The 14,231-nt window shown below is 41.0% G+C and overlaps 1 protein-coding gene across 4 annotated transcripts in view; it reads right to left on the reverse strand.

Moving 5' to 3' along the window:
* Positions 1-14,231, reverse strand: part of SLC24A2 (solute carrier family 24 member 2) — a 118,935-nt gene that overhangs the window by 9,249 nt on the left and 95,455 nt on the right. For all 4 annotated transcript variants that reach the window (XM_080372893.1, XM_080372891.1, XM_080372892.1 and 1 more), the window contains 3 exons: positions 8,186-8,314; positions 1,554-1,643; positions 945-1,111 (listed from right to left, as the gene is read on the reverse strand). In XM_080372893.1, coding sequence (XP_080229019.1) covers positions 945-1,111; positions 1,554-1,643; positions 8,186-8,314 — 386 coding nt within the window. The remainder of the gene's footprint in view (positions 1-944; positions 1,112-1,553; positions 1,644-8,185; positions 8,315-14,231) is intronic.

The raw sequence follows: 14,231 nt of genomic DNA on the forward strand, positions 1-14,231 counted from the left end.
CTGATATATTTTCAGCAGTAAAAAACAGGATCTGTTGTGGGCTGTTTGGGACTATGACTAGACCTGTTCTTCTGTGTATGTGATAGCAAGTAACACCAAAGATGGAGAAACGGAGAGTATGGACATGATTCTTACTGCCTTTGTCCTGTGTTGAAGATGGGAATGTAGGAATAAAGACAGAGCTTGGTGGTATATTTCCTGCACATTTTTGAAACACAGAGGCATAGACTACAATATTTCTGGACATGATCTACTTTGGTCTCAGAAGGTCAAAAAGGAATTTGAATTCCAACCACATGCCATGCATCATTATCCTAGAGCTGCCATGAAGCAGTGAAGTGTAAATAGCACATCTCTACAGTCTTATTTTGCTTCACATTGTAAGAGCTATAAAAAGGATCCTTTGTGTTAATAGAGAATTGGTTTGTAATTTGGGAATTCCCAGGTATATAAAAAAGTCGCATGTCCACAACAGCCTAAATGAGCAATACAAGACAATGACATTCTGTTTTTATGACAGCAAACACATTGAATACTGAAGAGGCAATGGATTGTTCCCGATCATCTTTTATAAAGAATGCTATAGTATAAGCACAATGAGTGGTAACATAAGCAAACAACAGCAACCTGACAAAATCATAAAAACCTTCAGACATTCTGTCTTGGAACAATGTTCTTGCATACTTTTTAAGTGCAATTCATTCGCCTAGGCAGCTCTGCAATGTATCAAAGGAGAATTACACATAAATTTTTAATAATTCTGTCATAGGAATGTCTGTAAACTTAGGAGCACTTGACGTAGTAATATCCATTGCCTATTCGCATCATTCTCCTTTTTAAGTATCAATGGCGGAAAATTGCTGTAGACAACACCAGCAAAAACGCAGTAACATGCTAAGAGCAAAAGACTTGTTAATAGACAATTTTCTTGCTGTAGGACTTACCCCACTGTGATGTCAAATATGTTGCTTCCAACAGAACTGGATACAGCCATGTCCCCCAGCCCTTTGCGTGCTACAATAACACTGGTAATAAGGTCAGGAATGGATGTGCCAGCAGCTAGAATAGTCAATCCCATGATTTCTTCACTAATACCAATGGTCTCTCCAACCTAAAAAAGTTTAAGTAGAAACAGAAAAGAAGTCCCGTGGTGAAGAAATGCTTCCTGCTGTAAACCTGGTTAACCAGGGATCTTATCCTGGAGCTTGCTGACTAGCTTGGAGAACAAAGTCAAGACGGGAGAATTATTTGTTTTCATGATTTCCATGTTTCAGGAGAAAGGTAAGATTGTCAAATAGAACCAACAGGCATTGAAAAATGGTTGCTGATGGCTCTGATGTTACCGGAATGATCAAGTCCTGTGGTCAGGAAAATGGCAGTCTCTGAACTACTTTCTGTTTAGTGAGTAGTGATTTACCTCATCCATTGTTGCAGCTCCTAAAATAAAGCACCATTCAGCATGACACAGAAGATGGACTCCGATTCTAAATGATCTGTCACAGTGCAAACCAAAAATGTAGGGCTTGTATATTTTACCAGTATGACCTCCTTACCTGATGTGCCCACCAGACCATTAAGTAAGAAAAAAATGCAATCCAGCTGATTGAGCCAAAAAATGTGATAGGAAAAAATTTTCTTGAGCTCTGAAACAGAAACAAAGAGAAACAGTGAACACCTAAATTGAAGGCTGATAAACTGTACTCTCATTTGCTTCTCATTTTTTCTGATTACCTCTTCTGACCAACCATTTAGATGATTATCAGATGATCAACATAAATGTCAAGAACGGTAAGGAACTGACTCCTTAACACGTTCTTAACATAAGAACATAAGGAACTCCTATGCCTCATTCTTCCAACTGCTTCAGTTGTAAAATAACACCTCCTAACAACCTGCATGACAAACAGCAATTTTTGTCATTTGCATCATATTCTATTATGCTGCAGTTTGCACATGTGTTTAGCTGAATGGTGGCTTGACTTCTAAACTTATTAATAACTTCATGCCTATTCAGAAAGAATGTTTTCAAAGTGCTAAAACATATACCCATAGCTTTCATTCATACATCAGTAACTTTGTGTAATACTTTTCACAGTCAGTATAACAAAGGCTGACATATGACTGAGCTAGAAAACTACGCATCTAAAATTTGTTAGGGCATTTACTTTTCTTGGGAAAACAACTTTGTTTCTCAATTAGAACAGAAGATACATTAAACACGTTTGCCATGCTTTGTTTTTTAGGCTAGTTTGTTATAAAACCATGTAAAACACACTTTGAGGCCCTTCAATTAATTAAAAACCTGTATAACACCAAAGTAACTTCATTTTCACATCTCCCTTACTAATGTCAAACTCCGAATAGACAGCATTCTTGCAGCCAATGAATGGGTTATATTCAGATTAATGACTTATTTTGGTTTCTGTTCTTTCCAGTCTTTTGCATCATCCATATTTCCTATTGGCCAGCGAGACCTATGTAACCAAAAGACATCAAGTTAACTACTCAGGGAAGGAAACATGACTGTAGTATTGTACCAGGCAATCACTGTTTAAATCAAATTAGTGTTTAAAACGAAATTTGCACTGTGAATGAATGCTACCAGTCTTGAATGAAACCACAGCCTTTATGAGCATCGACCTTCTGAACACAGATTCTCACTCCAGATGACTTCTGATGTGCCACTAGCACGGTCCTACAAATTTACATGAATAAACAGTAGGACTGCTTGTGGAAGTAATCATATCTCTTTGAATACTTGTTCCAGCTGGTGCTCAATCCTGCAGTACGTTTTTCTGTTAAGCCCTCACTAAATCCATTTTCACACTTTGCTCTGCAAGGATGTCCAGAATTTTTGGGCAGCACACCTTGCCTGTACCCCTCTCCACTGCAGGACAGGCCCCTGCTGCACCAGGAGACTCATTGGCCTGTGGGTCATTCCTAGGTGTTTTGGGAGCAGACCAGACTGCAGAGCTTTCCCTGAACATGTCGTAGAGAAAATACAATTTGGATTCTGCCAATTCAGCTCAAGCCTCAATAAAGCCCTCTTTTTTAGGGAGCTTACAGGGCTGCACAGCCAGCTTTTCTTGTATAACAAGCACAAGAGGCATTTATATGGGACAGCCTTATGTTCAGGGATTGATCAGCATGGGTGGCTGTGGACTAAGAAGTGCTCATTAGGTGGACTAAGGGCTGGCCATCAGAGCTGGTCATGTGGAAATAAAACTCTTTTGTCAGCTGAACCAGAAAAGAGCGAGGCTGGTCTGCAGCTCATTGAAATCATGTAGCCTCTTTCTGCTGATGTAAATGGAATGAGATCTGATCATTACCGATGGGGAAAAAGGTAAAGTCAGCAATGGCAATTGTGCACACTCATCTAAAGGATGGGACTATTAGAAGGTCCATATTGGCTTTAGGAGCAGGTGCAGCTGTAGGCTGTGCTACAGAACACTTACACACTCCCTGTGAGCACTCTGCATAATGCTAAATGCCCTCCTGAAAACTGAGCTTGTAAATGTTGACTAACACGACCTATACAACTCTACAATTGAACATACATAGGAACAGGCATTAAAGACGGTACAGATTTAACAACACTCCCAAATCCCCTCTTTAAATATAGGCATGAATCGCCTCAATGACACCTGGAAACATCCCTTTCACATTAATACCATTACTGTTACAAGCCCTGTTTCTAGAACTGCCCAGGGTACTTTAGGTGATCTGCTTCTTAAATCTTTACAGAGCAAACAGAGTTACTTTTTCAAAAGAGAGTTCCACTTTTTTATCAAATTAGAAAATCTGATAATAAGTTTCCAATGTTTAAACCTACTCAGATGGACTTTTTAATTTTAGAATCAAAACTTTACGTGCAATGGGGGACAGAAGACCTTAGGTTGAAAAGGAACACAATTTGAAAGGAACACAAAGATGGCTGTTAAAATAGTGCTCTGACACCAGTGGGATCAGAACTGAGCCCAGAAGGGCTAAATGAATCTAACCATCAACTTCCTTTAATTAAATTAAACAGATAGCACTTCTTCTTCAGTATTCTCAGTAGCCAGATCTTTCAACTTTTAATATTTTTTGTCTTCCTTGTAAAAACTGGGATTTTCTGGCAACACATATGGTGAATGAGATGATGAAGCAATAAGCTTGTTGCAGCTGGTCACAAAAACTACACAGAGCACCCTGTAGCAACGCAATTTGAGTAATCACTATGCAACACTCAAGATGTAGGCATACATTTGCTTATGCAAAACTAATACAGCAAGAGCTGCACCAGATAGTAATAGCTCTCTGTCAGTGTAATTATATGTACAAAACGGTTCTTGCAAAATAACAAGACATTGCCTATTTGAGTCAGACGCCCCCAGAATTCAGATGGCTAAGAATTATGTCAGTAACTTTGCAACTTGTGTATTCCTTGTCTGTCTTAGCCAATCCTTTCCCAGTAAAATCAATTGATAAGCAGCAGTTCAAGAGTAAGACTACTTTTTTTTTCCCCCCAAAGGGAGAACATTTAAACTTAAAAAGGACAGAATTTAAAGCTTGTACATATTACAGGCAATGAAATCAAGAATGGACTCCATAGATGCTGCTATATAATTTGCACATAGATGACATTTTAAAAAAGCAGTAATGAGAGTGCTGATTCTTTTTCAGATGCTGGATTTTATTTCCAGATTATAATAATACTCATGCTTATTTTGTAACTAATTACAGCATTCTTTTGAGATTTATCTCATTGCAACTCCCTAGCTCTTGGAAATATAGAGAGCTGCCAGTTCCAAACATCTTCCTAGAAGAATTAGTCAGAGACAGCAGACAGCAATACTTCTCTCCACCTTTTCTGGTAGCTGTTGTGACCGTTGCCTTGTAAAGACGGAGAGCTAAGTTTATTACCAATTGTTGTAATTGGTAATAATTGTTGTGGTCATGGTAGCAGACAATTGAGAAAAGTCATGGCTCATGCAGTTCACATGCTGTTTTCTTTCAACAAAAGAGGAAGAATTTTGTAATTTCACTGTAGATCGGTTGGGTTGGTACTGTTCCTGTCTATCAGCAATCTTAAGGACATTTTTCTTGGTACACTTCTGTATTGACTTCATGCCAGTGTCTGAAAAACAGGACTTTAAGTGGCAAGAATGACCCAGGTATGAAGGTTTTTATTGTCTAAGAGCCTGATGCTGATGGATAGTGAGTACTAAATAATTTGCAAAGTAACTAGCTTAATTTTAGCCTGTATCATTACCAACATATTTACTTTACATTTAACCTGAATGAATCATATGTTTATCTTGTATATAAATTTATCTGCATTGCTAGCTTTGATTTTCCTTTCATACTTGACAGTGCTTAAATCTGATTACTCAGAACCTGCTCCTGTAACTGGATCTGTGCAGGAACATCCTGTCCTTGTCCCCTTGGTAACAGTGCATCTCTGTATGGCAACAAGAGTTCATGTAAGTTGTACCTCTTAATTGGTAATGGGAATTTGCAGAAAAACAACGAACTGCCCCATATGGGTCCAGTGACAGCAGGACTGGAGCCCTGAGAGCCATTTTTCTGGCCTGTAACACAGAGGGATGGACAGTACAGTACGGCTATAACAAAAGATGGTGTTCAATATCTGCCACTGATCCGCTGGGCCACCTTGGTCACGTCATTTTCCTTTCGGTCAGTCAATATCCCTTACTGCAGAAGCTGGACAGTTACATTTGTGGCCTTTACAGACACACTGGGGAAATAAGCTATTGGTACAGGAACAATACCCATTACTGTTCAAAACATCTGAACAAAAAGTCAGGTACAAAATTCCCCAAGGGCACACATACCTCTGGTGTACTGCCAGCAACATTATTGATGTTACAGTAAGGATTTTAATATATACTGGCTTAATATAAGCATGTATTATTAAGGCACTAAACACACATTAGAACATGTCAGCTATTGAATCAGCTGAAAGTTAGTTGGAGTAATGCATAATCTACCCTAAGTATATAAAAATCTGCATGTATGTACATCAGAGCATAAGACAGCAAGGATTTTTCTAACTTTATAAGCAGAGACCTTGGATATGAATTTTTTTTTCTAGGGCTTCTGAGTTTCATGTGGCTAAATATAGCTTGGTATAGTACAAATAAATGCAGTCAAACTGTCTTCATTATGTGGAGATAAAATATATTTCAGAAAAGAGACTCTAGGAGGAAAGCTGAACTAATTTTTGAAAAGTGGACACACAGAGGATGTCAAAGGCTCCATATGGTCTCTCAAATCAATAGCTAGCACACAAGTATTCATTTTATATACCCACATTCTGATCTGAGCATCCTGATGAAGAATTTGGGTTGCTGGCTAAAATTACCATACCTGCAAATCAAGCCCCTCATGACAGGCTTACCTACAAAAAACTATTTAAGTATTATTTTAGGTTTGTTTTAATTTTTGCCTCACAGATTTAATGGAAAACTGTTTTCTGATGCACATGCTGAGCTGTGATAATTGGGGTTTGGTTTTGTTAGGAAGGGACTATCAGGGATGGCACACAGACAAAAGTGAGGCAGTATTAGAGACAAACACACTAATAAAGAGTCCTTGCAAAGTAGACAGTTTATGCAGTCATCTGGTTAATTCTTTGACAGCAATGTTCAAGGTAAGCAGCTTGTCATAGTGACACAGCCTGGTACCTACTTTGTTATTACTACATGCAATTACAAACTACATTTCTTTTACTGCTGTATAAAAGCTACTCCTTTCAGCCAATGACTTTTTAAAACTCTGTTGCCTGTTGACATATCTGGCATATACAACTGTGCTTATCTTTTGGGTTACCACAGGGTATTTTAACTGCACGTTGTCAGTATGTCAGTTCTGTTGTGAACAACACTAGTGTTAATAATCATGCACATCACACAGTTGCATGCAACTTCTTGAGATACTTGCTTTCCAAACCCATTATTTTAACAACTGTTCTCATTTGTACAGTACAGAATAGTGGATAAGGCTAGATGTCTGTTGATGTTAACTTCAGATTTCCAAAATTCAAAATAACGTACATACTTATTTCTTAGCAGTACTTGCTCATTTTGGGCCAAAAGATCAAAAAAACGACAGGGATAACTTTGAATGATAAAAGGAGGGTATAAATACAGAAATAAACAATCTTGAAATTCATGTAGTATGCTCTCTGTGTTAACAAACTAGTGTTTATCAGAGTTATCTGAAAAGTTAAAGTTTAAAGACTGGAAGGGAAAACATCAGTTTATATCCTTTGAAAAACAATTATCTAAAAAGAAATCAGAGGTCTTATTTTAGCTTGTTTCTTGCTCCGAATTGCAGTTTTCCAGTGCGTGGGATGGGAAAGTTTTTCAGTGTGTGTGAGGAGGAAAAAAGAATTCAGGATGTTGATTTATAACATTATAAGCTGTACATCCCTCTCACAGCAGTTTTAAATCTATTTTTGATCCAGAACAGAAAAGAGATTAAAACACTACTAAAGGATCTTTTCAGCTCTTGACTTTTTTTCTTTTACTTTCCATGAGCCTCCCCAGTCAGGTCTATTTTTATATGTGAATATGAAAGTGGTAAGATTTGATAACTTGTCACAGTAAGTCATTTGTATTAATAGCCTTACATCAAGCTGTGTTTGGGATGAAACTAGCAAGTATTTCACACATGGAAGGACTTACGGATCTTGTTCTAATAGGAAAATCAAAAGATGACAACTAGAAGACAAAGGTCTAGTAGAACATGCATTTAAGAGAAATGTGTATCATTACTTTTGAAACACAGAGAAAATTTAGACAGTCTAAAATCTTTCCAGTTGTACTCTTTAGGGCACTACAGATGAACAGACTTCCTCAGCACTTATGTGATATTCAGTGGAGATCTAGACATGCAGATGTGAAGGCCCCAAAGAAGTTCTAAAATCTTCCACTTTATGTTGTAAAATATTAGTGAATACAAATGGCAATCTTAACAGAGCTATTACCAACCAGTTGCCCATAAGCACCCATTTGAAGATTTGAAGACTGATGCTGTGACCTTTTCTTCAAGAAGAAACTATTAAAGAAAATCATTAGCTCCATTTTTACATAAATCCACTACAGTACCCTTTTTGGCATTTAACTACAGAGCCACCCTGTTGTGCAAAACAAACTGACTTACAACAACAGTTACTTACAGGTTTTCTGACATCCGGGAGGGAAGCCCACAGTGGAAAAACAATGGGTAACACAAGAAGGTAGGTGAGCTGCTTGCGTGGGGTGTCAGGCCAGGCCAGGCTGAGAGGCTGGTCCTCATCCTCTTCATTCTGTAAGAAAAGCCGCAGTGAGGAGGATATTGAAGTGGATGAATGAGGGTAGGGATTCTTCAAAGAGAAGTCCTGAGGACTGTGCTGTATTTTACTGAGAACCCATGGCGGATGAAAACACTGCATTAACACCACACCTACCTAGCAACATCAGCTAGGACAGAGCAAAAAGATTCAGGCCAGACTGAAGAATCCCTGCAGCACAGGCTGCCTGAGGGCATCCATTTGAGGCTATGCTGACAGTGATGCTGGTGCCCAGGGAGCACGGAGCAGTTTGGTGCCTTCTACCTGGAGGGGAATCTTGTGCCTCAGGTACATCTTGGGATGTGGGCTAGTCCAGTCAAGGATAAAAAGTGGTGTGGACTGCACCAGGCCTGGCCACATAGATAAAGACAGGGAGAGAGACAAAGATAGAGATCGGGGCAGGGGACAGAGAGGTGGAGACAGAGAGAGGGGTGTGTGTGTGTACACACACACACAAACATATATGTGCATATAAATAGAAATATAATGTATGTGCATATGTATGTATACATATATCTAACTTTTTAAGCTTTTCTGAGTAACGTAAAAAGTTACAATTTAAGATATATCTATATATACACATGTATATACACATGTGTACATATATGTATATATATATGTACATGTATATGTATTTTCTTGTTCATAGGACCATAGGGTAATTTAGGCTTGCAGGGTCCTGGGGAGCTCCACTGCCCAGCCAGAGGGAGTCAGACCAGGCTGCTCAGGGCTCTGACACTCAAACTGAGAAACCCCCAAGGATGGAGATGGCGCAGCCTCCCTGGGTGCCGGCTCCACCACTGGGCTGTCCCCGTGGAGAAAAGGCTTCCCCTTATCTCCAGCCTGAACTTCTTGTGTTTAGATCAGCCACAACGCAGCAGTCTTCTTAACAACTTGGTGCTAAAACTAAAGACATTCTTCTCCTGTTCGTGTAGCTGATTTTCATATCTATCTCTAGTCTCCTTTTTATGAGTATGCTGTGCGCCTGTCACCTCTATTTCAGAGTAGGGGTATGGGGACCTTCTCCAGCGACAGAAAACCTTTTGGCTGCCACAACACTTCTCTTCTGTTAGACTGCTCCTGCTAACGAAATGGAGCCCTCTCAGACTGCTACAGAAAGAAAGTGAGCATGATTCAGCCTTTTGGCTGTATGTATTAAAGTAACTTTTACACTTTTAATATAGGCAGGCAATGTCTCCAGAATTCCACATGGATCTAACTTGATATATCACAGAATAAGGCAATGGAAAAAATGGCCCGAATGGTTCTTTCACACAGATGGGTGTAATGCCTGTTAAGCCTGTGGAAAGTTTCCTAGGGAGTTCAGTGAAAACTAAAGAAGTCCAAAAAAGAGTCCCTGGTGAAAATTCTGTTTGTTTGAGAGCATGAGTGGTATACAACTACTTCCTCACATAGTGTTCCTGTTTTCTTCTTTTGCAAAAAGATAGCAATTGAGATTCAGTCCTCTCTGCAGTGGGCAAGTTACTCTTCTCATAAATTTACAATGCAGGTTTCTTGTCAGTTATTTCCCTGTCTTAAGATGGCTTACATAAACCTTATATCAATGCTGTAAGAAGCAGTCATTTGAACGGCCACGTCAGTTATTTTTTTCTAAGCAGAAGAGTTATTGGTGAAATGTCACCATATGTTGGTATTGTTCATAACATTTGCTACTTACTGCTAATTTTGATTGAAGAGCCATTATGAACTCCTGAACTGTTCAACTACTCAGCTAGCTGAACTGATAGTACCTACAGAGGCAAGCTCAACTCTTAGCTCAGGCTCTTTCATCATGTCTGTGTTACCTGACACTGGTGGACTGGAAGAAAATCACTATTTAACTCCCGACACATTGACAAGCTGCAGCTACTTTTACAGTTATGTGTTGATGTCAGCAGAAGACAGCATTTTGTTAACCCCTACCTACACTTTGTGAAACTCCCACCTTGCACGATGGTAACTGTGCATTACTGTGAGATGGCAGTAAAGTGAACAGGTCATAATAGGTATAATCATTAAAATATTTTTTAAAAATACATAGGCACAATTTGACACAGTCCACACAGTACTTAAGAAGCTGCTGAGCAGCTTAGAAGGCTAGTTTTTGCCTTTAGTTTTCAGCTCTTTACCAAAGCGGGCAGATGATCTGTACTTCACTGCTGCAGTCTACCGAAGCCTGACTTCTGGGTGACTGGTCTGGTGCTGGAGTGTGTGGGGCTACTTCCTAAACACCAAATCCATTCCTTTTCCATTCTGGTAGATAGTGTTGGGATGGGGAAATCAATCAGAGACGGATGCTCAGCTGTGAAATACGACGACTGAGGTAAAATTTGAGTGCAAAGGGACCAACTGAAGGGTTGCCTAGGTAACTCTTTCTGAGTGGCCTGTGTATAATACAAGCAGTGGACTCAGCTGGAATAAAGCTCCATAAATGACTGCTTCATAAACAGCACTGAAGGACAAAGTACTTCCTCAATTGCCGTCTTTAGAAATTAGCCATGATTAAAAACTGTACTTAATCACAACAAAGGCTTTACGTTAGTTTGAGCTTGCACGAGTCTGCAAAATATACAGAAATCAATACCTAAGTTGGTTCATGCAGTACTATACTAGTACAGATGGTACATCAGCACTGGGCCTCATTCTGCTCTCATGTCTATGTCAAACAGCACTGGGCTAGCATGAGCCCACAAGCAACATAACTGGCTATAGCAAAGGACCACAAAGAATTACATATGGAGACTGCCAGATCTCTCCTGAGAAACCTTGATCTATCTGTTTGAGATATTTTCACCTTCAGGTTGTGCTGCTTTATCCATTTCCCCCAGGACAACTAACCCCGAAACATAAGGCCAGACTTGAGCTCACAGTGCTTTTTCTTGCTAGTGCAACTCCAGGATGCCTTACAGATGCTACAGTCTGGATCACCATTTCCTATTTCATAAATCAGAATCAGCATATGATTTTCAAATGCTGACCTTCTAAAAATCAGTGGAAATAAGGAAGTTCAATGTATTTGTAAATCTAGCTTCCATGAATTTCAAAGGAATTTTGAACTATCCACTGAGGTTGAAGACAGGAAAGGGAAATAATTTTGGCAGCTATAAAACCACGCAAATGTGACTGTCATGCTCCAGACTAAGCATCAGTGATATAAAATAACTCAGCACAGATTTGTGGCAGAGATTGCACACACTGTCTATGACCCCAGCCAATCTACATTGTACATACTGAATACACATTCTCACTCTTTGTAGAAACTAATACTAAAACAAGAGTTTTGTCTGTATAATGAAAACTCAGCACTTGCAATGTTCAGTATGGTTCTCTTCTGCAATGCTGAGAAAAAACCATAATGATAACATGATATATACATTGGAATTCAGTTGCCTAAACACACGTATGGTGGTGCCATTTTTGAAGCCTTCTGGTATCTCACTTGACCTCCACATGCCCCATAAGAAGTGGGAATATTCTGCTAGTTTATGACATACCTGCTATCATGATGTAAAAATCTCCATTTCTCTAGGCCAACTCAGGTGGTACCACCTACCCATCTATATGCAAATGAGTCCTACTTCAAAACTCACTCCCTGTTATGACTCTGTAGCTCATTAGTTTTAAAGTTACTGGAGTGAACACATGGGAAAGCTGGATTAGTTGACATTATGAACTCCAATGATAATACAGTATCTACACAAAGTTTCATTAAATTCACACAAATTTAACTGCTGTCACAAAAGCACAGGTCAAATTATAGTAAATACATAAATATACAGTAAAGTAAAACCTGAAGCTGTACAGACAATCACAGTTCTCCTACATTTCCAAATTAATTTTGGTGACTTGCCTGAAAGGATTGTCCAGAATACTAATGAACATAAAACTGAACAGTTTACTTATATTAATACAAATAGTGTTCTATGTAGTCATTAAACACATCAGTACCATCCCTGGCAGAAATGACTACCATCAGTATCGCTTTCTCTTAACTAGCATGAACATCTGAAGACCTTTTCCCAGGCTTCATTTAAAGGTTGATATCTGGTAGGCAATAAGTGTATTGGGGGAGGTAGAAGAAGATAAAGTAGTGTAAAATCTCTGCAGTTTTTTATAATATGCTAAGATTGACTGGACCAAAGAAGATAGAAACAGCCATATTAGATATTCAGACCAAAGGCCCATTTACACCATACCTTGCTCCTGGCAATGATCAGATAGGGGCACTCAGGGAATAAGCATTGGAATGGGGCATATTTTTTCATCATTCCACAAATAGAACTCATACAAATTTTAGGTTGGAAAAGACTCTTACGATCATGAAGTCCAGTTGTAAACCTAACACTGCCAAGTCGCCCTAAACCATGTCCCTAAGTGCCACAACTGCATGCCTTTAAAGACCTTCAGGGATGGTCACTCAACCACCTCCCTGGGCAGCCTGTTCCAGTTCCAATGCTTGACAACCCTTTCAGTGGAGAATTTTTTCCTAACATCCATTCTAAACCTCCCGTGGCACAACTTGAGGCCGTTTCCTCTTGTCCAATCACTTGTTACTTGGGAGAAGAGATGGACACTCATTCTACAGGCCTACAACCTCCTTTCAGGTAGCTGCAGGGTGTGATAAGGTCTCCCCTGAGCCTCCTCTTCTCCAGGCTAAACAGCCCCGGTTCCCTCAGCTGCTCCTCATAAGACTTGTTCTCTAGACCCTTCCCCAGCTCCATTGCCCTTCTCTGGCCACGCTCCAGCACCTCCGTGTCCCTCTTGCAGTGAGGGGCCCAAACCTGAACACAGCGTTCGAGGTGCGGCCTCACCAGTGCCCAGTACAGGGGGACCATCGCTGCCCTGGCCCTGCTGGCCACACCGTGTCTGGTACCAGCCAGGGTGCTGCTGGCCGCCTTGGCCACCTGGGCACACTGCTGGCTCACGCCCAGCCGGCTGTGGACCAGCACCCCCAGGCCCTTTCCCACCAGGCCCTTTCCAGCCGCTCTGCCCCAGCCTGTAGCGCTGTGTGGGGCTGCTGTGACCCAAGGGCAGGACCCGGCACTGAGCCCTGTTGAACCTCACAGGAATGGCCTCGGCCCATCGCTCCAGCCTGCCCAGGTCCCTCTGCACAGCCTGCCTGCCCTAAGGACAGCAACACTCCCCCCAGCCTGGTGTCACCTGCAGACTTACTGAGGGTGCACTCAGTCCCCTCGTCCAAACTGTTGATAAAGACATTAAACAGAACTGGCCCCAGTACTAAGCCCTGAGGAACTCCACTTGTGACCGGCCACCAACAGCATTTAACTCCGCTCACCACAACCGTTTCAGCCCAGCCATCCGGTCAGTTTTCCACTCGGTGAACAGCACAGCCATCCAAGCCATGAGAAGCCAGTTTCTCTGTGACAATGTTGTGGGAAATGGTGTCAAAGGCTTTACTGAAGTCTCCGCAGACCACGTCCACAGCCCTTCCCTCATCCACTAAGCAGGTCATCTTGCCATAGAAGGAGAGCAGGTTAGTCAAGCAGGACCATGCTGACTCAGCCAGACCACCTGGCTGTCCTGTATGCGCCATGTGACGGCACTCAGGATGATCTGCTCCATAACCTTCCCCGGCACCAGTGCCAGGCTGACAGGCCTGTAGCTCCCCAGATCCTCCTTGCAGCCCGTCTTGTAGATGGGCATCAGACTGGCTAACCTCCAGTCAACTGGGCCCTCCCCAGTTAGTCGGGACTGCTGATAAGTGATTGCAAGTGGCTTGGTGAACACTTCTGCCAGCTCCCTCAGTACCCTTGAGTGGATCCTTGTGTGTGTCTGAGTGGTGTAGCCTGCAGGTTGTTAACCATTTCCCCTTGGATTATGGGGCTTCATTCAGCTCCCCATCCCGGTCTTCCAGGTCAGGGGGCTGGGTAGC

The sequence above is a fragment of the Falco punctatus genome (genome assembly GCF_963210335.1).
Source record: "Falco punctatus genome assembly, chromosome: Z".
Classification (NCBI taxonomy): domain Eukaryota; kingdom Metazoa; phylum Chordata; class Aves; order Falconiformes; family Falconidae; genus Falco; species Falco punctatus.